This window comes from Pteropus alecto, unplaced genomic scaffold, assembly GCF_000325575.1.
Source record: "Pteropus alecto unplaced genomic scaffold, ASM32557v1 scaffold50, whole genome shotgun sequence".
NCBI classification, from domain to species: Eukaryota; Metazoa; Chordata; class Mammalia; order Chiroptera; family Pteropodidae; genus Pteropus; species Pteropus alecto.
Window position 1 is genome coordinate 2,629,642 of NW_006431918.1, and position 23,092 is coordinate 2,652,733.

General features: G+C 35.8%; 1 protein-coding gene across 2 annotated transcripts in view; it reads right to left on the bottom strand.

The window, feature by feature from the left end:
* INPP4B (inositol polyphosphate-4-phosphatase type II B) overlaps nucleotides 1-23,092 on the bottom strand; it is a 557,392-nt gene that overhangs the window by 145,332 nt on the left and 388,968 nt on the right. For both annotated transcript variants that reach the window (XM_006906232.3, XM_025042642.1), the window contains 2 exons: nucleotides 17,701-17,812; nucleotides 8,863-8,935 (listed from right to left, as the gene is read on the bottom strand). In XM_006906232.3, the coding sequence (XP_006906294.1) occupies nucleotides 8,863-8,935; nucleotides 17,701-17,812 (185 nt within the window). The remainder of the gene's footprint in view (nucleotides 1-8,862; nucleotides 8,936-17,700; nucleotides 17,813-23,092) is intronic.

Consider the following 23,092-nt stretch of genomic DNA (forward strand, 5'->3'; position numbering starts at 1 on the left):
ACATTTTAAAGATATAAGAATTTTACTATATCCTCTATTGTCATATCTCTAGAGTCAGAGAAAGAAAAAAAGTATGTATTAAATTCAATATAGTGTTAGGTTAAACCATTCATGAGATCTCATAAATTCAAACATAGTCAATGTGATCAGAAATATAAATGAATTTTTTTTACAGTCAGACAAAAACTCCATCTCTGAAATGCCCAATTTGTTCTTAGTAACCTAAGTAAATATTCAATTATTTGGTTTACCTATACTCAGTATTAAGTGCTGCTTTTTTAACCTCTCTTTTGTTTTTTTTAAGATTACACAGAACCTTTGTATCTCCCAAACTATGGTTAAAAATCCTTGGATTTTTCTTGCCTTTCATAGAAAAAATAATTACTTTTTTAGAAAATTTGTACTATGAATTAACTTACAAATTATAAAATTCTTTGTTTTCTTTTATCGTAAACTAGTCCTTCAACTTTGGATTTTATTGTTTTCATTTTAAAGTTCTTCAGTGTATTCTAAATATAAATATTTGTTGAAATAGCCTGAGCAGGAATCAAGGGCAGTTTGATTAATGCGTCCTAGAGCTCTCCTCTGACCATCTCGTACACAACACCCGAGGATTCTGTGGAAATACTGCTGTTTTTAAGGAATAACTTAGGGACAAATAATTTTTAAAATCAGACAACTTGCTTATCCAAAAAAAACCCAAAATTCTCAATAATGTCTCCTAATTTGTATGACAATTCTGATCTTTTGAAACTCATAGGTCTCCAAACATTAGTACTGAATCATGTATATTTATCAGCATCTCAATGCAGGTATAGTGAGATCCACTTTACAACCCAATTTGTTCCAGAAAGATTTCTACTCTGATCCTAAAATACCATATAATGAAGCAGGGCTTAATAATGAAAAAATATGACCTGACTTTTAACTACCATGCAAATTTGTTGTACTGCTTATAAAAATATCCAGATAAGATGTTCTCAACTCAAAATTCTTACTGGGTTGATAGTGAGGAGACTTTGTCATCCTCACATGAAAAATAAGGCATGGTATTCATGCATCAAATATTGAACCATGGGCCATAAATGATGAACATTTTTGTCAATTTTTTTAATGCTTCTCCTCTACAGTAGAGATAAAATTTCAACAGTTCTGCACATACACTCCAGCTCTGTAAATGAGTCTGTAACTTTCAGCTCTGGCTCACCACTGATGTCAAATTTTTCTTCATATAGGAAATATGTTTCTGACCATATGATACACTCAACTCAGCAACAATAACTAATATCTATTATGAGTTCCTTTTGAGAGCCCTGTGTTTATTCTCTTAATTTTTGTCACCGTTTTTGCCAAAATGATTGCTAAAAATATATAACTCATTCTACCAAGAGAAAAGTAGTGGACACATTTCGAATGATATCATGGTCTTGTGATGACTTAAAACGGGTAAAGTTCTAAGCTGATCCAGATATTGATACACTCCCTTAGGCCTACCTCATAATGTGAACATAGGGACAGAAAGGAAATAACAGACTGAACCCCTATGGTGCAGCACAACTCGAATTTCTGTACTGTTTCTCCCAGACACTATAATAGGTTCTCTTTAACAAGATTACGTGCCGCCTGCTTTTTAATAAGATTCAGCAATTGTGAAAGCCAAGCTGCTCCCATTCTGAATGATTGAAGTAAAGATGCCAAGAAAATGCTCACCAAAGCTAACACATACACAATACACACAAAAAAAGATGACGCCCAAGGAATCTGAGGCAGAAAAGATAAACCAGAGAGAAATCACAAAGGTGATTTTCTCCTTTCTGTGTCTCTGTTAAGGATGCTGATGGAGTGCACAAAAGTTTTTGGAAATCTGGATACAGGGTCAAGGGGATCATCAAGAAGCCTCATTCTATCAGGTTGTTTTTGATATATTTCTCCAGAGGAAGCTCATTTGTGATTATCCTCATGGACTTTCTTGGTTTTGGGAAGTGATAGGAATCACATATTTAAATGGAATCTGACTTTATTGGCACAAAGCCTTACAAAATCATTATTTTAATGTACTACAGATTCTTGCAGAGAATCTATTCATTCTGTAGCTTTTAATTATGGAGTTGTTTAATAGTTTAATTATTCAGCTGAATGTACATACATTGTCTATTCTCCAAATGTTACATTATACTTACTACAGATAAATCTGCAATCCCATTAGATAATGACACTCCCTTATTTGTACTTGAAAATAGCTGATATTTATATACATCTAAAATGTAGGTTGGCTCTTTTTAAGATTGGGTGAGAATTGAAAAGCATAATAGAAATCACTAAAACATTGTCCAAAGCATAGCTAATAGAAAAGAAAGGGTAAGAAAATATGAGAGGAACTCCAAATACACGGTAGAGATATCTCTTTAAAATAATATAGATGAAATTAATTGTTAAAAAAGAAAAACTCCCAAGAAATTTTTAGTTACTATCCTCTGAGTTTGTTATAAAATCTAAATTATATTATTTGTATTGAGTTGCAAAAAAAAAAGAAGAATAGAAATAGGATATAAGCTGAGTTGGACAAAGTTCCAGTCTAGCCAAACCCCGCAGACTCAATCCTTTTTCTTCAATTCAAAGTTAAGAATAAGAAAAACTGCAACAGATATCAGAATAAAATATAAAAATAATATTTGTGAGCCTTTAGTTTCCAGTGATGATAATTGGCGAGTTTAGTACGTAAAATTTGGATTTCAGATTTTAGGTGGTCAAAAAAAAATGGTTTGCTTCACTCATTCTAGTTCGATTTGCTCTGTTGATTCAGTAACTAAAGTAAAGAAGAAAACTCTAAAAGGTAGAAGTTGGCTTATAATTCACGTTGAGCAACATGGAACGACCTGTAGTTTACCGAAATTGAGTTGCTTCTTGCCAATTTGCCTCTGTTCAAAGCATTCCCCACATCTCAGAGGAGCACCCCTCCTTCTTGGCTATAGGTAACCATCTTATAGACTTAGCTCAGCTATCACCTCTTCCAGGTAGCTTTCCTTGGTTTCCACCCCCTGCTTTCCCACAGGTGTCTCTCCTTTATATTTCTCATTCCCATCTCTATCATGTGTCTTACTACTGGTACTGCAATGGCCTGTTTTCTTTTTAGTGACCCCCATCAGAATGTGAACTTTGAGAAGGACAAGACTGTGCTACTTTCCTCATCCTCGTTTCATCTCCTGCACCTGCACCTAGTGCCCGGTAAATGCAAATGTTCCACAGAAATGAGCTTAAACCTTGCAACTCTGGTATTTACCATTGTTTTCCCCAAGAGGAAAACAGAGCATCAAAAACCATGTACACCGAGAAGGGGAAATGTAAGAGGGAAGGACATAACTAAAAACCTCAGAGCACAGGCACCAGAATGAAGGAAAAACCATAAAGAGAAAGGCCTCTTCACACTTATCTAAAAAATGTTACCTTTTTGACTATATCATCTTCTTGCCTATATTTTTCTTCTAGTTTATCTAAAGTGGGTAGTGGAGGAGGAAACGTACTTACAAGAGAAAGACAGTGGAAGCATTTAGAGGTATCTAAGAGATGTTTCCATTGATTATTAGATAGTGAATTCACTATTGAATTCTACTGAAGTGACTTAACATCCTAACTATATTAGCATACAGAAATGAAAATATATGGAAAATATATGGAAATTCCAAAAGAGTAAGATTAATGGACTCCATTTCATTTGTTAAAATAGCAAAGAACAAAGAAATCTGGTGATAAGTATATGGAATCAAGGGCCAATGTAATGAACCAAAATGACTCCATATTTTATATATCAGAGAGCTATAAATACAAGGCCAAAATCTATTTTAACTAGTATGGAGAAAATACAACAGAGATATCTTTGTTAATATAAAAGGATATCATCTAAAATTTGATAAGGTAGTAGATTTAGTACCTTATGAATGAAAAGAAGAACTGAGGAAATCTGAGATATACTTTTTACCTGGAATTCATCAGGACTCAAATAAGTGTAGAGGGAAATATTTTTAACAAAATCTCTTAAAACATTCTAAGTCATGTATTGCTTTGGATGGCAGTAGTAGTGAGGAGCATGCCACCCTAATATTCATTTCAGTTGTGTGGTATTGTGAAAGGCGCTTAAAATCTATGGTACCGTATGAGGCAGAAAACATTTAAAAATAAGAATTTGGTAGTAATTTTTAAGAAAAGTAATAAATTATTTTATTTCAAACCTAAACAATTAAATTTGAACACTTTATTTTCTGGAGAGAATAACAATGCAGTTTTTTGTTACCTGAAGCATAAATTCAAATGATCAGATATACCGTGTTATCAGCCATTTGACAAGGATTTATTGAGTTCCTATTATAATCTGACCCTAGAGACACAGAAATAAAAAAGGACTGTTCCTTTTTCTTAAATGGCTTACAATCTAGCATCTTCTGCAAAGCAACAATAGTACAAGGCTATTCTGGAAAAAGAGGACAAAAAATATAGTGGTTGATTCCGAGAAAAGGTGTGATTCATCTGTGAAGCGAGACGTACAAACACCAATTCTCCAAATAGAGAAAACTGTATGAATTTAGGACCGATGGAAGGGCAATCCCAGTTCCGATTCCAGCTTACGCAGTCAGGGAAATCATCGCTGTCAGATACACCCTTTGTGAATATGAAGGACAGTATACAAGTCGATATATAGCGTGAAAGTGGTCTTTAAAGACTATAAAGGATAATTTCATGACTCAAGGTGTATGGAATTCAGTCAAGGAAGGTGCTGAATTAGATCTAACGTTTGCTGACAGGGAGGAACTCACTCAAAAAGTGAAGATAATAGAAAACGTTGTGACAGGGCCCATTAGCTCCATGGATTTGGCATAGCAATATAGGGGTCAACTGAAGTGCTATGTAGCATTATATTTTTACAAAGAAAATTGGGAGAGTTAAGAAATATAGAGCGAATTGTCTTCCTGACAAAATTTTAAAATGGTGTATCTATGGTCAGGCTTATTTAATATAAATAACTCCTGAGAAAGACAACTGTAAATGACCAGGGACATGCGACTACATGTGAAACTCTTTAAATGCATACTTTTATGAAATATTTCTAAAATGAAGAAAAAAATAGCAAAAGCTAAACTAAGCTATATCACCTGCAAACATTTGAAAGCAAAGAAATCAAAGACTGGCCAGGTTAATTGGGTCATTTTAAAAAAGCTGATGTCCAAGGAAGATGACCTGTCTGTCAGGGTCACGCTGCTAGTTGGCAATTCTAGGCTTTGACACCGGATCTGACCGCTTGTCACTGCTCTTATATTAATACCACGAGCACCCACTTGTTATTGCTCTGCTGCAGACAAGGCACCTCAGATGATGTGATTTAGAGGGACATATGAGACCTCAACATCTGCTCTTGTCTATGTCCAAAATCAACTTCCCCAGCTCCCCCCACCGCAACAGCAAAGAGATTTAAGTGTTCTTACCACCATTGTGCTTGAATCGATAAGCAAATAATTAGAGGTGAATCTGCTGTTTTAACGACTTTATTATACAAGTTATACAATTAGAAAGTCAAACTAAATGAGAGCTTTACATTTCTAACGTACTGTGTCTTCTAGTGTGTCTTGTTTCAGAAAAAATAACATCCAGTAGCTAAAAGGAACTTGGTTTCCCATACACTTATGGTACTTTTTCCTGGAATTATAAATTCTCCTCTCCTCCTCCTCCTAATCCTTTCTCTCCTACCATTAATCCCCCCAGATTCCCAATGTACACATTCAACTTGCAAAACAGGGCATGGAAAAAGTGAGACCTCAGGGAGAAGAGCTTTTTCTTTTTAATATTACAATAGATAAGTGAATTTCCTGAATTGTAAATTAAATTTCTAGAGATATAAATAGAATAGGGAAGAGCTGCTATGAGATATGACATTCTTTTCCATTCACTCAGTAAGTCCTTCGTAACTCACTGAGGCTGGCGGCTTCCATACGATACATTAACACAAAGGCTTAAAGGCCTGAGAAGAATGTCGATAACTCTCTCTGTCTACAGATTTTTTAAAAAAATGCCACATGGGAATATAATAGATGCATTCTAAAGTTGCTGAGTTTAGATAGATAAATAAATAGAACAAAAGACAAAGGTACACACAGGCCAAAGTCATACATATTTTAAATCTATACAACACATTTTTATATTTTGAACAGAAACATTTCATACACAGTACTTAGTTCTATTTTTAATTTTTCTTAAATCTAGCTTTTAACATTTGCCTGTCATTCGGTCTTATTTTTCCCTAATATAAAAAGGTTTAAAGAAAATATTTGTGCCAAAGATTCTAGGTTGTGCATCCTCCTCCTGGCTGCTTGAATTAAGGAGATTGAAAAATGTCTCTGGAACTAAGTGGAGCATCACCACCAAAACTGTCACCTCCACGAAAGGAGAAAAGCACTAAGCAATCATCTCTCATTCCACTAAGTATATTTAAATTGCAGAATGCAGCTGCTTCCATAAATTCCATGGCAGTTGTCTTTGTGACATTACTATTTACACATGAGGAATAGCGCTCTAGTAATCTGGAAGAAGTGGTACACTTCCAAGACTTAAGCCTTACAGACTTTATGACTTTATGGCATAAGCATTAGGAGGTGCAGATTTATTTTTCACTATATTCCCTCTGTCTCTGCTTCTTTAGGTAATATATCTTCATACTTAGCCATCTCTCTTTCTCTTTGAAGTTTATATTAACCCAAATGGTATTTTAAAATGGCATTTCTTTTTGTGTGCATAAAAAATTATAAGGTTCACACGAATGAATCATTACAAAATTCTTATAGTGTAGATGATTTTGGTGATAACCTCATTCATTCAAACTGTACTTCAGATGAACTTAACATCTCTTACACTCAGTTTTATTTCTCAACACTGATGTTTAGTAAATTAAATAAACTATCTGGATATATTAAGATAAATGACTAAAGGTTTGGTCAGCTTACACGTGGAAAAATAAATGTGAGGGGAGCCTTTGAGGGTGCATAAGATATTTTCACAACACTAATAACTTATTTATAGACGGCCTAACTGGGTAGACCCTTCACTGTTTAATGCACATCCCTCCAATATTATATCCTTAATAAATTTTTTTTAAAAAGTCATTTTGTCATAAGTTGAGAAGGAGCTGCTATCTTTGGTATAATCCCTCATTCTACATAAGTATAGTTAATGTTTTGTTGTTAAATTTCATTTTCAGTTCTCTGTGTGTATAAAACAAAATAAAGACAGTCGAAAGCTTGTCTCCCCTTTTTCTATTCTTTTTCTCTATTATTAGTGGCTTCCTTCAGGGAAGAACTGCTAATAGTTTAGGGGCTATGGATTAGTAAGCCTTTGAAGTTTGGTATCATTCATTGAGCTGATTATTATGCTATTTATGTCTTTGTTTAAACGTATAACATGGTAGGACTAGAAAAATATTAAAGCTTATTACATTGCTACACCAATTTATTAATTAATGGCTTTTTAGTAATAGCACAGCCTACCAATAAAAAGAAAGGCCTGGATCAAAACTAGATATAAATTCTGAATGTGCTATTTGCTAGGTACATGACCTTGACCAGTTGCCTCATCTGTCAAATGATAGTGTCTTCTTCATAGCACACATCAGGAATCAGAAAGCAAGGTAAGACAAGGCATATAAGGCATTACGCATATTGCCCGTCATTGTAATAGTCATTATGTAGTAACATCATTATTGGTACCATAATTTACATTATTATTCAAATATTAATTCCATACCTTGCATATATATATTATCATACATTTTTAACTGTACCATATGTCTCAATTTTATTCACAAGGTCATCATTTACCACAGTTTAGTGCTTTGTTGAAATTCAAATATATTACTATAAGTAACACATTATATACATACATATCCAGGAAGGTACAGAAGTGTGTATGAATTTTTCCTACCAGACCCATATTTCTACTGTCTTAACAACTTTATTTTGAGTTCTATAATTAGAAAGTCAAATTAAATAAGAGCTTTGCATTTCTAATACTTACTCTGTCTTCCCATGTGTTTCGTTTCAGAGAATATAAAATCCAACAGCTATTGGGCATTTGTTTTGCCACATAGGCAAGTTTCGTTTTGTTTTGTTTTGTTTTTTTAGAAGATAACATAACGGGCATTTGTTTTGCCACATAGGCAAGTTTTGTTTTGTTTTGTTTTGTTTTGTTTTTTTAGAAGATAACATTTTTGTTCTAATTAGTTTCAAGTATACAGTACATTAGTTAGACGTTTATATAGTTTATAAAATGATCGCCCTAATTGCCCTTTCTCTCCTCTGGCCTTCCACCTAGCCAATATATTAATGCTAACTTCATTCCCTATGCCGTGTTCCCCATCCCTGTGACCATCTATCGACTACCAATTTGTACTTCTTTAACCCTTCACCCCATTTTCCCAGCCCCGCAAACCGCCTCCCCTCTGTCCATCACCAAATTGTCCACTATTATCTTTCTCTGTCTGACTTTTTTCACTCAGCATAATAACCTCTAGGTCCATCCATGCCATTGCAAATGGTAGGATTTCATTTTTTAAATGGCTGAGTAACATTCCACTGTATATATGAACCATAATTTCTTTATCCAATCGTCTGTTGATGGGCATTTAGGTAAGGTTTCCATATATCATTCTTACGGCACTGTCAAGTCGACCCCGACTCTGATGGCTCCTGTGACTACCAAGTCAATTACTAAGTGTTCACAAATGATGCTGTGAGAATGCGGCCCAAGTTCAGTATTGAGTTCATAGGAAATTAAAACCTATGCTGATATGAAACTAATAGAAGTTTCTAGAACTGAGGTACATACCTGCATTCAAAAAAGGTAAGTTGTCTTTTCTGCTCACACTTTCTGGGGCTGCACATTCACATACCAGCGCACACTAGGAAAGAATAAAAGCAAAAGAAACACATATTTGAAAGTACTCAAAATAAGAAAATTCTTTTATTTCGTTTGCAAAACATGAGGGAATGCACATAGTTTTAAAAAAAAATTGAGCAAAACATTTTTGTAAAACTTTTCAGCATTATCTTTACCAGGAAGCTTATGATTATTTACTTTTATTTATATATAATATGACTGTATTATAAACTACATTTCAGTCTAGTTAAAGACTACTTAGGAAAGAAAGTAAAAAGAGAGAAAGGACTGTCCACGACAGGCTACCATATATTCCGATATGGCAATTCACATTTTACAAGCTGAAGGGTTTTGTATTTCTGACAGCTGGGATGATTCTGAATCAATAAAAAGCCGATTATTTTCTAGATTTTAAGTAAAGGCAACTTTAAGTAAAAACGTAAGCATCTACTTACGTAAGGAAAAATGAGTTTTGTTTTCAGCAAAACAATGCAAATACTTGCTCATGCGGTATGACAATTTATAAATAAGCTGCTCTCTGATTTATAAAATAAGCAATTTATAAATTAGAAGTTTATAAATTAGCAGTTTATAAATAAGCTGATCCAGAGATTACAAACTCACAAGCCTTTACAGAACCGACACTTCTCTAGACAGAAAGAGATAAGAGACCCAGAAAAGCACATTGCCATGTTCCTAGTGGATAAATCATGAGTAGGAGACACTATCCCAGACAGTCTACCATTAAGCTGGGACTCCCTTTCAGCTTCTCATAAAACTGTAACTAACAGAGGAAGCAACACGCTTCTGGCCCTAGGAAGTTGATGAGAGACCTATTTTCACATAGACAGAGGACACCGGCATTTGTTTCTTCAAATGAGTTTCCCTTTATCTCTAGCCAAGAGACAGAGAGAGAGAGAGAGAGAGAGAGAGACAGAGAGAGAGAGAGACAGAGAGACAGAGAGACAGAGAGAAGGAAAGTGGGGGAAGGAGGAGAGTGAATTTTTCAGACACAAACAAATCAATGCAAATAAAAACAAAACAAAACACAGGAAGTTCTTTTGATGATGAATTCTAAGGGGAATAGCCATCCTCTGGAGCACGCGTGGCTTTCCTCAGGAGGCTCCAAAGACCAGGATCGGCGTCCCCAGGAGAGAGCATCAGAATTGCTTGGGCTATTTCCTGACTGTCCTATCTGTCTCCCTGCTTCCTTTCTCCGCTAAGCACTGGGCCTCCCTGAGAGTCATGGCCACTGAGGTCACTGTTAATGATGAAATATATATGTCCCTCAAGCACTTCGAAAAGGAAGACTTTAATTTAAAACATTGATTTAAATGTTAGTTGCTGTATTCTTACAGTCCACTACTTATTGATCTATCATGACATTCATCACATTACTCAGGAAATTTCTTGATGGGGAAAAAACGTACTTTCGTGATGTCTTTAGCATTTACATTGAGGTCCTAAGTTTCCTGAAAGAATGGATAACTGCAAACGGCTCTTAAAATTTGTGGTTCTCTAAATCTTTTTCCAGACCAACCAGGAGTCAGAGGGGATCTCTTCTCTTTTTAATCCACAGCTATTTTGGAAATGAACTTCCTAAATCACTAGAGCAATGTGTGATGGCATTGCTTAAAATTCTTTTTTTCTCCTATTTCTAGCACTTCCTCTACTCCTTGCAGCCTATATAGAGCTGCTAAAATAATCTTTTGTAAACATTATTTTCATCATATCCATGTTCCGTTCTAGACTGTCTAATGGTTATTTACTGACCAATCAACTCAGACTGGTCTTCAAACCTTTTCTTGACTTGTCCTTGAAACAGTTCCACATATTAACTAGGTATATAGCTACGAGCCGTCCTCCTTTCCAAAAGAAGACCATCGCCTACAACATAACATATAGGAATGCTTTAGATTAAACGCCCTTTTAGTGAAGAAGTCCATTATTTATAGGGATCAGGCTATTATCCTAAGAAACTGCTTCCTGACATGGGAGCAATCCTGCCTCAACATCATCAAAGACAACTCTCTGTTTCCTAAAGGAGACCTTATTTAACAAATAGATACAGAAATATGATTTGCATACATTCATAAACCCCATCTATACTGGAAGGCAGATACTTAGGACAGTCTTAACCTAATAACATTCTTATTTTGTCATTTTTGTATTGTACTTAAAGGTTTACTATTCGACATGCTCTAAAGGTTTAAATTCATGAAACGTAAACAGAAAATATCCAATAAATATTTACCAAATTAACATTTTCATATTTGGACTTGATAATTATTTTCTTCAATAGTTTCCCGAGTGTACCTTCTGTTTCTATCGAGGTTGAAAGTTTTTCGAAGAACCATATTTCTTGTTTTCTTAGCCTGTTTTATTTATTTATTTATTCTTTACAATTGACCCTAAAATCATCTTACACTGTGTCAGATGTTATAGAAAATGCAGATTCAAAAAATGCGGAATTGTGCTTAAGGAAGCTTACAACATATATACTGTCCATTGCTCTCACTGTGATGGATGTCTGCAGCATTACGCACTTCCATGGTGCACGCGCTCAGTGCACTGACTTCACATTTGTGATTCCGAGATGCAATAACAAGCATCACATGCTTTTTGTACCACACGTAGCACCATACGCCTATTGATTTTGATGAGTACTTTAAAAAGTGTCATTTAATGGTAACTATGGCCAATGAGAAGAAACGTGATGTGTAAAATTCTTAGAGGAGCTTAATGATTTTGCATATCAACTAACACATCAATTTACCATGCACTGGGCTTCAAAACTAGCCAAACTGTAAGAACAATGATCATTAAGCTCTGTATGAACCCATCCAAGACCAATACTTCTTGGCAAAGCACTTTCACGTCTATTAGTTTATTCCTTAAATCATGTTTCTCTAAGTTTGGTCTGGAGTCTCCTGGAAGTCCCTGATAACTTTTGTCTTTGTAGCCTCTGTAGCATCTAGCACAGAGTGAAGACAAAATTATTTTCATAATAATACTAAAACATTATTTGTATGTTTTCTTCTCTTTCTCTTATAAGCATATAGTGAAATTTTCTAAAGGCTATAGGACATAATCATTTGATAGCTAATGGCATGTGTACTTGTGTACTCTTCTGTTTTAAATATTTCTTGCTTGAATCTAACATGATAAATGTCTATAGATATAACTCCAATAAGGAACGTCTCTAATATAGTAAATATCAATGGATGAAATCCACATAAATAGAAATTCTAAGAGTGCATAATATGGGAATTGCTATGCTTTCGTTATCTCATTCAGTCTCATGGTTTAAATACCATTCAAATACCATGTGATGATTCACACATATATAATTCTAGCTTAGACATCTCAGCAGAATTCCAGACTTAAACCTCCAACTTCTCACATGCATCTATACTTTGAACTCTAAGAGGAATTGCAAATGTAACATCTTAAAATCTCCTGTTCTCCCCGCAACTGCTTCTCTCAGTTCTCCTAATCACAACAAATAATTTTATTCCTTGGCTATCCTTTGCACCTGGAGTCTGGTCATGTTCTACTTTCTCCATTAATATGGCCTTGATCCAACTCATCCTCACTTTGACCCTGAAAACTCTCAGTCACCAAGCTATTCTGCTGCTTTTGCCTCCTTTCAAGCCATACTCAATGCAGCAGCCAGAATGGTCCTCTTAAAACACGAATCAGATCATTTCATACCTATATTCAAAAATCCTCAATTCTTTACATCTAGCTCAGAGCTAATGACCAACAAGGGGCTGTGTGAGCTGTCTTCCCTGCCCCATGCACCTCTGCCCCCCACGCCACCCACTGTCCTCCTCGACCCTCGGTTCCAGTCACACTGGCCTCTTTGCTGCTTCTTCAACACAAGTATGTCGCAACCCCAGGAACTTTGTTCCTGCTGTTTCCACTACCTACAATTCTTGTTTCTCTTAGATATCCACGTCTTGCTTCCTTATTTTATGCACATTTCAGCTCAAACATTGCATGATCAGTCAATCTAACCTTGACTATCCATTATAAAATAGCCATGGTCCAGCACCCCCTAATCCTTGCTCCTGTATTATTTTTTTTTTTGTATAGCATATAGCACCATCTAATCAACAAGACATTTTAAAAAATTATTTACTTCCCTGGAAGGTAGCATCTGTATATATTTGGTTCATTGCTAAATACCCAGAACCTACTAGAATGCCTAGAACATAGAAGGAAGCATTGTTTGATGAACGAATAATAAATATTATGTGCCAGAAAATATCCTATAATATAAGTAAGGCCAATTATATTATTCTCAATTTTATATTTGGGGAAAATAAAGAGATGAAACCGTTTGAGACTAGTCCTTAGCTACCCAAGGACTCTACCTTTTCCCTGACCACAGTTGATGAAAGTCCACTTAAAACACCACTTCAAAGTATGGGAACAAAATAAGCTGAGAAGGGCAGTTGGTCATCAAAATACCAGTTAGGTAGGTTCATAGTCAAAGGAGATGTATTATTACTCCACTTATACCATCTGCGCCTCTGCCATAAATAGGCATTTTACTTCCTTTTAGAAATCACCACCACTTTGATCTGTGCCACATTCAAATATAATGTAGATATTAAACAGCAGAGAGAGACAGATAGGAAATGAGCTGAACTTGGCCCCTGCAAAGCCTCACCAGAAGATGCTGCCCTGACAAGAAGCCGAGGCATCTCTGAGGCAGGGCAAAAGGGGAGGACTGTGGCTATCTATTGATCATATTGGCTGTTATTTACGGGGATTTTCTTATCTGTCACCTGATTTGATGATTTTGTTTCCTAGTTGTCCTTTCCCTAATTGCATTTTCTTGACTATTTACCTCAAAGATTGTTTTAAAATTTTTTCTTCCTCTTTTCTTCATAATCCTACATTATTCACTACATTCTCACTCCAGTCATTATTTATTGACCAGTTTATATAACATTATATGCAAACAAATATTTTCCCTTCTAAGAGATAGTTTTGAATTTTACTGCTTCAAAGTAAAATTGACTTCACTTATTCATTCATTCATTCATTCATTCATTCACTCATTCAGTGTTTCCTGTGTCAGGCTCTGTTCTAGGCAATAGGGATAAAGGAGAGAACAAAACAGACAAATGTCTTTCTCTAAGGAAGCTTAATTCTAATGAGGAAAATGGATAATAAATGTGATAAATAAGTCAAATATATGATGGTGGACAATGATAGGTGCTAAGGACAAAAATACAGAGAAGGGAGATACAAAATTTGGGGGTAGGCATTGCAGTTGTGTTACTGTGGCAGAGAACGCTTCAGCGAGAAGGTGACATTTTGCATAAATACTGAAAGGAAGTGAGGGAGTGAAGCACACAGGGTTTTTTTTGTTTTTTTTTGTTTTTTGAGGAAAAAGCTTTAAAGGTAAATTGAAGAACTAAGTGCAAGGACCTGAGCTGAAAATGTATTTGGAATGTTCAACAAACAGCAAATAAGATAATGTGGCTGAATCCAAGTGAGCAAAAGAGAGGAGTGGGGGATGAGGTGAATGAAGTAAAGGAGGACTATCACTTATAGGACTCTGTCAAGTTGCTGGAAGGATTTGGGGTTATACTTTCAGGGAGTTAGGAAGCCAGTGGGGGGATGATGTGCTCTGTGTTACACTTCAGTAAGTGCCCATGGAGGTTGGTTTGGTGTCTGGAGGAGGAAGGAGGGAATCAGGGAGACAGTTAAGAGACTACTGTGAAAATGGAGGTGACAGACAATGCTGGTCACAGTGACAGGGTCATGAGTCCTTGGATTCTGGATTTACTTAGAAGTCAGAACCAACAGGATTTGCTGTTATATTGCCTGTGAGTATGAGAAAAGAGTAAAAAATGACTCTAAAACTAGAAAAAACAGTTATGACACCTAATGCAATATTTCATCTAATATACTGCCTTTGTAAAAGGACATTGTTAATTTTTTTTTGTAAACTTTTCTTTCTATTTTATGTGATTTTAACACTTTGTATTCCATTTCTATGTATGTATATATCAAATTAGAGTTTGAGCCGGTAAAATATGATGAATGACCCTCTGCTCAACCTTCCCTTGATAAGAAATATATAATAATGACCTAATTTGAGAAAACAGGTAAGTAAATGTATGTGAGAGGAGAGAGGGTGGATTTTAATTACATTTTATTTCATGCTCTGAAGGTTGTGTAAAATTCAAGATTAAAATGCAGTATTTTGTATCAGAAGTATTATTATGAGCTGAATTGTGTTCCTCATACATTGAAGCCCAAACACCCGCTGTGACTGGTTTTTGGAGCTGGGGCCTGTAAGGAGATAATTAAGGTTAAATGAGGTCATAAGGGTGGGGCCCTGATCCAATAGGGCCGGTGTCCTTACAAAAAGGGGAAGAGACACCAGAGCTCATTCACTGTTTGCACGTACACCAAGGGAAGGACACAGCAAGAAGTCTACAAGCCAGGAGGAGAGCTGTTGCCAGGAACTAAATCATCTGGCACCTTGATCTAGGACTATCTAGAACTGTGAGAAAATAAAATTCCATTGTGCAAGGCACTCAGTCTATGTCATTATTTTATGGCAGCCTGAGCCGATTAATACAGGCATTACTATTTTATCTGCTTCACTATCCATGAGCGAGCACACATGTCATTCACCTACATGACTACGACGCTAAGAGTAGTTCCATGTTATTCTCCCCAATTCATGCAAACCAGTGAGAAGGATGTTATTTTAAGGATCCTCTATTCAGTGACTTCGTTTTTTCATACGTTTCAGTCATTCACTAACTTCAGGACTTAAATCTCCATCAGTAACAAATTGTGTTAATACACTTCAGGGTGATCTTGGTTTAGGGGATCTGCAAAAGGGTCCTTGCATCTGTATTTCTAACAGACACCCCAGATGATTCTGACCACATTTTGAAGAACACTGAGTTAAAGTTATTTCCATATAACTCTTCTAATGCCATGTACAGTTGACCTACTACTTATTCTTCACTCAGCCACACATATTCCTAGGGATTGCCAACAGAGTTTATAGTAACTCTATAAAAAAAAATTTGCAAAAGGTCAAGGTTTACTAAGAATCCAAATAGGACAACAGTAATGCTGACAGAGCTTGGCATGTTTACCATTTCAGTCAAGTTGGGACTCGTACACAATCTGTGCTGACACTGCCATCCCCTATTTCTAGAGCAGCTCGGTTAAGCCTTTTTTAAGTTCAATGTCATAAACATAAGGTAGAACTTGGGTGGGGCATGTTCCTACGTATCAAATTCTCCATTTATGAAAAGAGCATGATTCAATTTGACCAACCTCATGACAGCAACACAGTAAAGGAGCCGACGGGCGGGCGAGCTTTGGGAATAGGAAGGCGGCTAGTAATAGATTCAGAGAGAAGGAAAGTAGCCCGACTTTGAAATAGGAAGCGTTTCAGCTCCTGATCTCCTGGCACACTACCATACATCCAGGCACCCGATTATCTGCCTATTTGTTCTCTCAGTCTCCGTTAGCCTTGAAATCCTCCCTCTTTCATTTTGATCCAAGCATCCACATCGTGGTGTTTAAGATGGGTCTTATATAGAACTCCAGAGGAAACAAGGATTGAAAGAAGAGACCTAATCCCAAGACAGGGGTCTCGAAAATACAGATCTTAAGAGGATCTGCTGCAAAATTTCATCATGACCCTGATATTTGCAATCAATCTGGTTTAAACTTCAGGCCTCTTTGGAATATTTTCATGATCTGGGATATGTTCTGAGGGAGAGTAGGGGAACAGAAAAGAATAAGGCTTGAGGCAGCAGATAAGATCTTAGCCTATTCTGGGGCAAGAAAAATATATTTTTGAAAAGCAGTCTTAGCTATATTTTGTAAAGTTAATGATATGTTAAGTGTTATATAAACATCATCTTCCATGTAGATGTTTCCTGACCACCAAAATTCAAATGCTCCCAGACAAGAGACACTAAGCCAGGAAAGAGGTCACAATAGCCTTTTATCATTGAAAAAGGTTCATTCAGGAAAAGATAGAACTGTAATGTATATACACACTCATTTTCCTGAAAAAAAAAAAACTATTAGCAGTTTTTTAAGTTTATCCCCTGTGCCTCAATAAACTAGGCAATTGAATTCCTGCGGCAAGAATTTAGGCTAATACTTATATTAAGTTTCTCTTTTTTTGGAGAAAAGAAATTAGAAAGAAAATAAAAATCTTGGACACATGTCGATATGCACTGGGGCCTTTATTTTGCAGCTAGCAATGCCCTTCCTCTACGGCTGTCCCTCTGCTGTGGACTACGTTCTGCTTCTCTCTCTGCAGTTTCATGAAGCACAACGTTATTAAATCTGCCCTTTTTCATGTAAAAATGAAATCTAAATTCAAACTGCATCTTTTTCCAAAGAGGATTTGAGAGGAAGGGAACAGTTATGTTTGGCAAATAGCCCTCCGGAAATCTTCTGCGCATCGCAAGGAGGGTTAATTAGAATGCAATAGTGAGCAACACTTCAGTTCCAATTGAGAAGAGGCAGAGTCAACACCTGAGCCAGTGGTGAAGAGGAAGATGCTTATGAACGGCACATGGCTTTTCATAATTCCATGCAAATAGGACCTCTGGTTCAGAGGATGAAACACACTTGTGGTACTCCAATTCCAGAGCTGATTTCTCATTTAACTCTTGAATAATGAGATTTCACACCCCACAGAGGTGTTGGTGATTCAGGCATCTGGCAAAGCTGATCGTTTTTAATTTAAATTATGCAATGAGCTGGCTGAGACCCTACCTTTTGTCCCTGCACATCTGTCGTGATATGGTCGGCTTCCCCATCCTCAATCTCCCCCATCTTCACGACACTGACTTCTATGGTGCCAACGACTTTGCCACCATCTGAAGTTCTGCAATCAAAAATAAATGAAACGGAAAAGTAAGAATCTTCTCTCACCTCGAATTACAGTAGTCTCCCCTCACCCACGGTTTCGCTCTCTGCAGTTTTGGTTACCCGCGATCAACTGTGGTCTGAAAATATTAAACGGAAAATCGCAGAGATAACCAATTCGTAAGTTTTAAAAGCACACGTAGTTTCGAGCAGTGCGATGAAATCTTGCACAGTCCTGCTCCGTCCTGGCCAGGATGTGAAACCGCACTTTGTCCGGCAAATCCATGCTGTATGTACAATGCAATGAGGTATTTTGAAAGAGAAAGAGAAAGACACATTCGCATAACTTTTACTAAACTATATTTATATGTAATTGTCCTATTTTGTTATTAGTTATTGTTCTTAATCTCTTACAGTGCCTACTTTATGAAATAAACTTTATCATAGGTGTGTACATGTAGAAAAAAACATAGCACAGTATATTTGCGGTCTCAGGCATCCAATGGGGGTCCTGAAAAGTATCCCTCACATATATGGGCAGAATGCTGTATGTCCAAACATGTTTGTTTCAGAAGACCATTAACACTGCCATTGACTTCATTGATTTTAATTAAACAAATCTGCTTAAAACACATCAAAACATGTTAATGTTGGTGTTGTTTTAATTTCAAAAGAAAATTAACCATGAATTTGCGAGGTAAGTGCATGGAATGCCAAAAAATGACTTTATGAAGGTGAAAAGTCCTCAAGCCTGGCTGTCCAGAGTGACCTCAGTGTTGTGGATCAGGGCCCCAGGTGGCAACCTCTATACCTCTACGACAACATAAACCACGACCCTTACACCAAGTGCGCGGGATACTGTGCACATCTATTATAGAAAATACAGCTGAATCAAATGGAAAAGAGTTTAAACACCCTATATGTCTCTACGACTGGGCCATGGGCTACAAAATCTGATTTCGTACCTTTTCCCTCACATCATTTTTCTTCCTAAGAGACAGGCAAAGAAAATTCTCTTCCAGTAAACATGAGAAAGTTAAGGTACATGCAGAGCAGAAATTAATCATAGAGATCATTTAGTACAACCCATTAGTTTTTCAGATAACAAAACAGGACTCAAAAAGATGGAGAGGCTTGCCAAAAGTAACAGAGTGGCAGAACTGGATACCCAGATTTCTATCTCTTCAAGTTTGTTGTTCATTGTATGACTCTTCTCTATTTAATGACGATGATAATTTTATTATTAAGATTTTCCTCATCATTACTGTCTTCGACATATAAATTTTATGGTTGACAATAACAATGAAAGCTAAAAATAAATTTAATAACTACCATCCTGTAAGATTCTCTAATTTTTTTCTCTTGAAAAGAAAATATACAGAAAAAATGACACCATCAAACATTATCACATATAATATTTTTCCTTGAACCTTATTTTGAAAATAGGAAGCAAGCCCATAGTTATGATGTGTTGCTGTAACTTCTAATTGACTAACCTTAGTTTTCTTAAGTCATGTTTTTTCCTGAAATTTTGTTTTTTTTTAACTGAATACCAACACTGTCCTTCTTTCAACCAATTCCTTCTAACTTTCACTATTTTATTATTAGAGGTGCTAGAAAAAAGAAATGGGAAAACTAGTATAAGTAGTTTATCAAGGTGCTAATTAAAATAATGAATAAGTTTTTAAGTAACAATTATGTTACTAGATCATGAATTATATTTTTAAGAAAACTGGACTAAAACATACATACACAGCTAATGTCATAATGCAATAAAATAAAGATTATATACATTTTAAAAAGTGATTTTCTTGTTAAACAGCATATTAAGATTCCTTACTAAAATACAAAACAAGATGTTTCTTGGCAATTTTAAAATCAGTGTAAATCATACTATTGACTCAATAATTTGGAATTAATATAGAAAACTTAAATCATTCATCGCAAAGAAGATGTGTATATGGATGACAGTATGAGCTGTGATTTTGTGAATAACTATATTAGCTCCAGTTCTGGAAAGGTTTTAAATAATTTATTATACCATTTCCCAGTTGAAAATGGCTTAATACATTGTCATAAGTTATGATGTGGCATATCTCTGTACAATTCTTCAGTAACTGACACTTAAATAAAGAGTTTATTAATAAGAACCTTCATTGGCACTACTCATAATTTTTTCTAAGAGATTTGCAGACTCCAAACTGATCATTAATAGCAATTAAAGATACCTGTTTCTTCTCATAATAATTGCTTTAAAATTTTTGCTTGAACTAAGCTAGCTTAATATAAATCCCACGTACAACAGTCTAATTTTTTTTCCTTGAACTAAACCAAATAATGCACGTAATAATTTGAAACAGAAGACAGGCTTTCAACAGCCTCTCCCAAGACTGGGTAATAAACTGATATAGGCCATTATGGTTAAAAGTATGAACTCAGGAGTTTGAACTGTCTGCCAGGTGCATGACCTTGGGCAAGGAACTTAGCCATGTAAAACTTTCTTTGTAAAAGGAAGATGACAATATCTTGGTCGTAAGGATCACATAACTGTCATGATTTATATAAAGTGCTCAGCACAATGCCTTATGCAAGATAGATGCTTTTTCCTTCTCCCCTTCTGGTTCACCCCAGAACTGTAGCAATAGCAGAAGTAGCAGCAGCAACAGAATTACTATTGTTATTAATGCATTATATATTATATTTAATTTGATTCTCTCCAGAAATATTTTACTAAAATAGGAATCAAAGATTACAGAAAAAGATTATAAGATCTCATGACATATGCATTTCAGCAATGATCAAGTGCTTATTAGAGACACAAAGCCTTAGTAATAACAGATGCTGTTATAAGGCTTCCATTCCTAATAGTGCAAAGAACACAAGTTTATAAAAGATTACAATGACAGCGAGCATTTCAAAAGTGCCAATGTAGATGACTGAGCAGTGTGCTGTGGGAAAAAGCTTCTAAACCTAGTTCTAAATATTCACTTTAAAAAAGTATCTGGCTACTTTTTAAATAATTTTTATGCCTTTTGGCTTTCCTACTTACCCTTATCTCTTATAGGCTTCCATCTAGTTCCAGAACAAAATCTAAGCAAGGAGCTTGATGAGTACCGACACTAGAGGGATTCTAGAATCAATCCCCCCTCACCAAGCCAATTTGGATAGGACATTCTGAGTACCCTAAAGCATGCCTCTTCATATGGGTTTTGTGGGAGACAGAATGGAGAATCTGGGTTATAAAATAAAAAAAACTGAACTTAAAATACCCCAAAGCATGGTTCACCCTGTCAGTGAACTGGTACTGAAAATGTAGAGCAGTTTCTTATTTATTCTGTATCAATTTACCGCACACAGAGAAAGGATATTCAACGCTTCTTTCTAATCAGGAGAGTCACGATTGAAATATTTATGCCATGTCCCTGAAGGCTGTTTCAAAGACCATTTCATTGAAATTTAGAAGAAAAAAAAATCTCTCTTAAATGCATAATTATGCTTTCAACCCATCAAGTTGGGGAGGCTAGTAATAATAACTTAGCCATTATTCATCACCAAAATTCTGAATTTTATGTAATTGAAAATTCATGATATCTATATGAAAGGTATATCGTAGAGTTGTGGACTCAGCATCAAGAAACCCAAGTACTACCTCCAGCTCAGCTGCTAACTAGCTATGTGATCAAGGACATACCACTTCGATTCTCTGGATTTCAGTTTCCTTTAATGCAAAACAAAGAGTCAGACTCTAACAGCTATTCTACAACGTCAGCACTCAAACCCCACGCTCTCTAATCACTCCCATGACTCCTCCGTATGATTCTGTCATACGCTGGACTTCCATGATATGATTCCATCAGAGGCACTAATCATAGGCTGTTACATTCTCAGGAAAAATCTCAGACACCTTCTAGCCTCTCGTCCTCACTCCTAGCCTTCCTGTGCAACATTCCCGCAAAACGAAACAAAATGCCTGCTAAACTTCGGAAGAAACTTAAAACTTATAGTCCAATAAAAGAGCTGGTTTTCCTTATTATATCCAATATACACATATATATTTTACTGGCATTATAGCAACACATCTTGGTATTTTTACAAGGATACACATTTGACTGAACCAAGAAACACTTTCCTAAAAATTTATATGGCAATAAAAATAGGCTGTAGTAATAAATAATTATTTTAATCTATATGAGGGGAAAAAAAACTAAGCCATTTCAAAAAGTCTATTGCCAGGTCATTACCACATTAATGCAGAGAGCTGTAGAGAAGTAAAAGATGGAGAGTTCACGGCCGCTATAGTATTTCGATCACAACATCATGTTCCTATTTCCTTCAGCAGATACACTTAAATATTTAACCATGCCAACAAGACAGAAGACAAAGAGGAAAATTTCAGCAACACAAATCTATACTCCCTTCTCACTTAGGTTTCCAGCATGCATTATACATTAGTGATTACGGTTCTTTAAAATCTGCCTTTAAAATAACTCTCCTAATGCTTCCTAATGAAAGATTCGATCTCATATGCAAAAACATACAAACATTTTTAGAAGACTGAACAAAAGAGGATGTGAGACAGACTTCTAACAAAGGACAATTAATTGACATTCTTCCTCTAAATTTCTTTACCACTTACCTTACCATTCTCAGTAGATCAAAAATAAAAAACAACAAAACCAAACCAAAACCAAAACCAAAACCTTCTAGAAATGTTAAACAAACAGCAACATGTAAATAACTCTTCTACTCTGGAAATGCCACAGAGATACACACCAACAAGTGACTCTGTAAACATCCAGGGAAAAACGTCATTAGCACTGTCAGTCTTTGTGAATATCAAGGAGGCCTAGAGTATGCACCGGAATTTTCAGCTGTGAGAAGTGCCTTTTGCATTTAAACCATTTGGATGCAACTGAGAAATGAAAATGTTACCTGGTCACAATATAAACAAAGGCCATAACAAGCAAACGGAGTTAGTGAGTGAGCAAGTGAGTGACATGCACCCTGGTGAACTTTCTGGTGAATACATTTATCTGGCAATGCTAGATTTACTTAGGGCTCACAATCATGAGAGTTCTATTTAATAAACATACTTCTATTCCAGCTGAAATTCATAAATGTAAGAAGCCATATAATACTTTCAAACTAGAAATCGAATAAACTTTTCAGTAGTTCTTAATATTAGACCTTACACGCTCTCAAGCTTAGTCCTTGGCTTTCTCCTCTTTTCTCATAGAAGCTGGACTTCAGAAATTCCATCCATTATTATGGATTCAACTATCTTTTCTATGAGGATTTA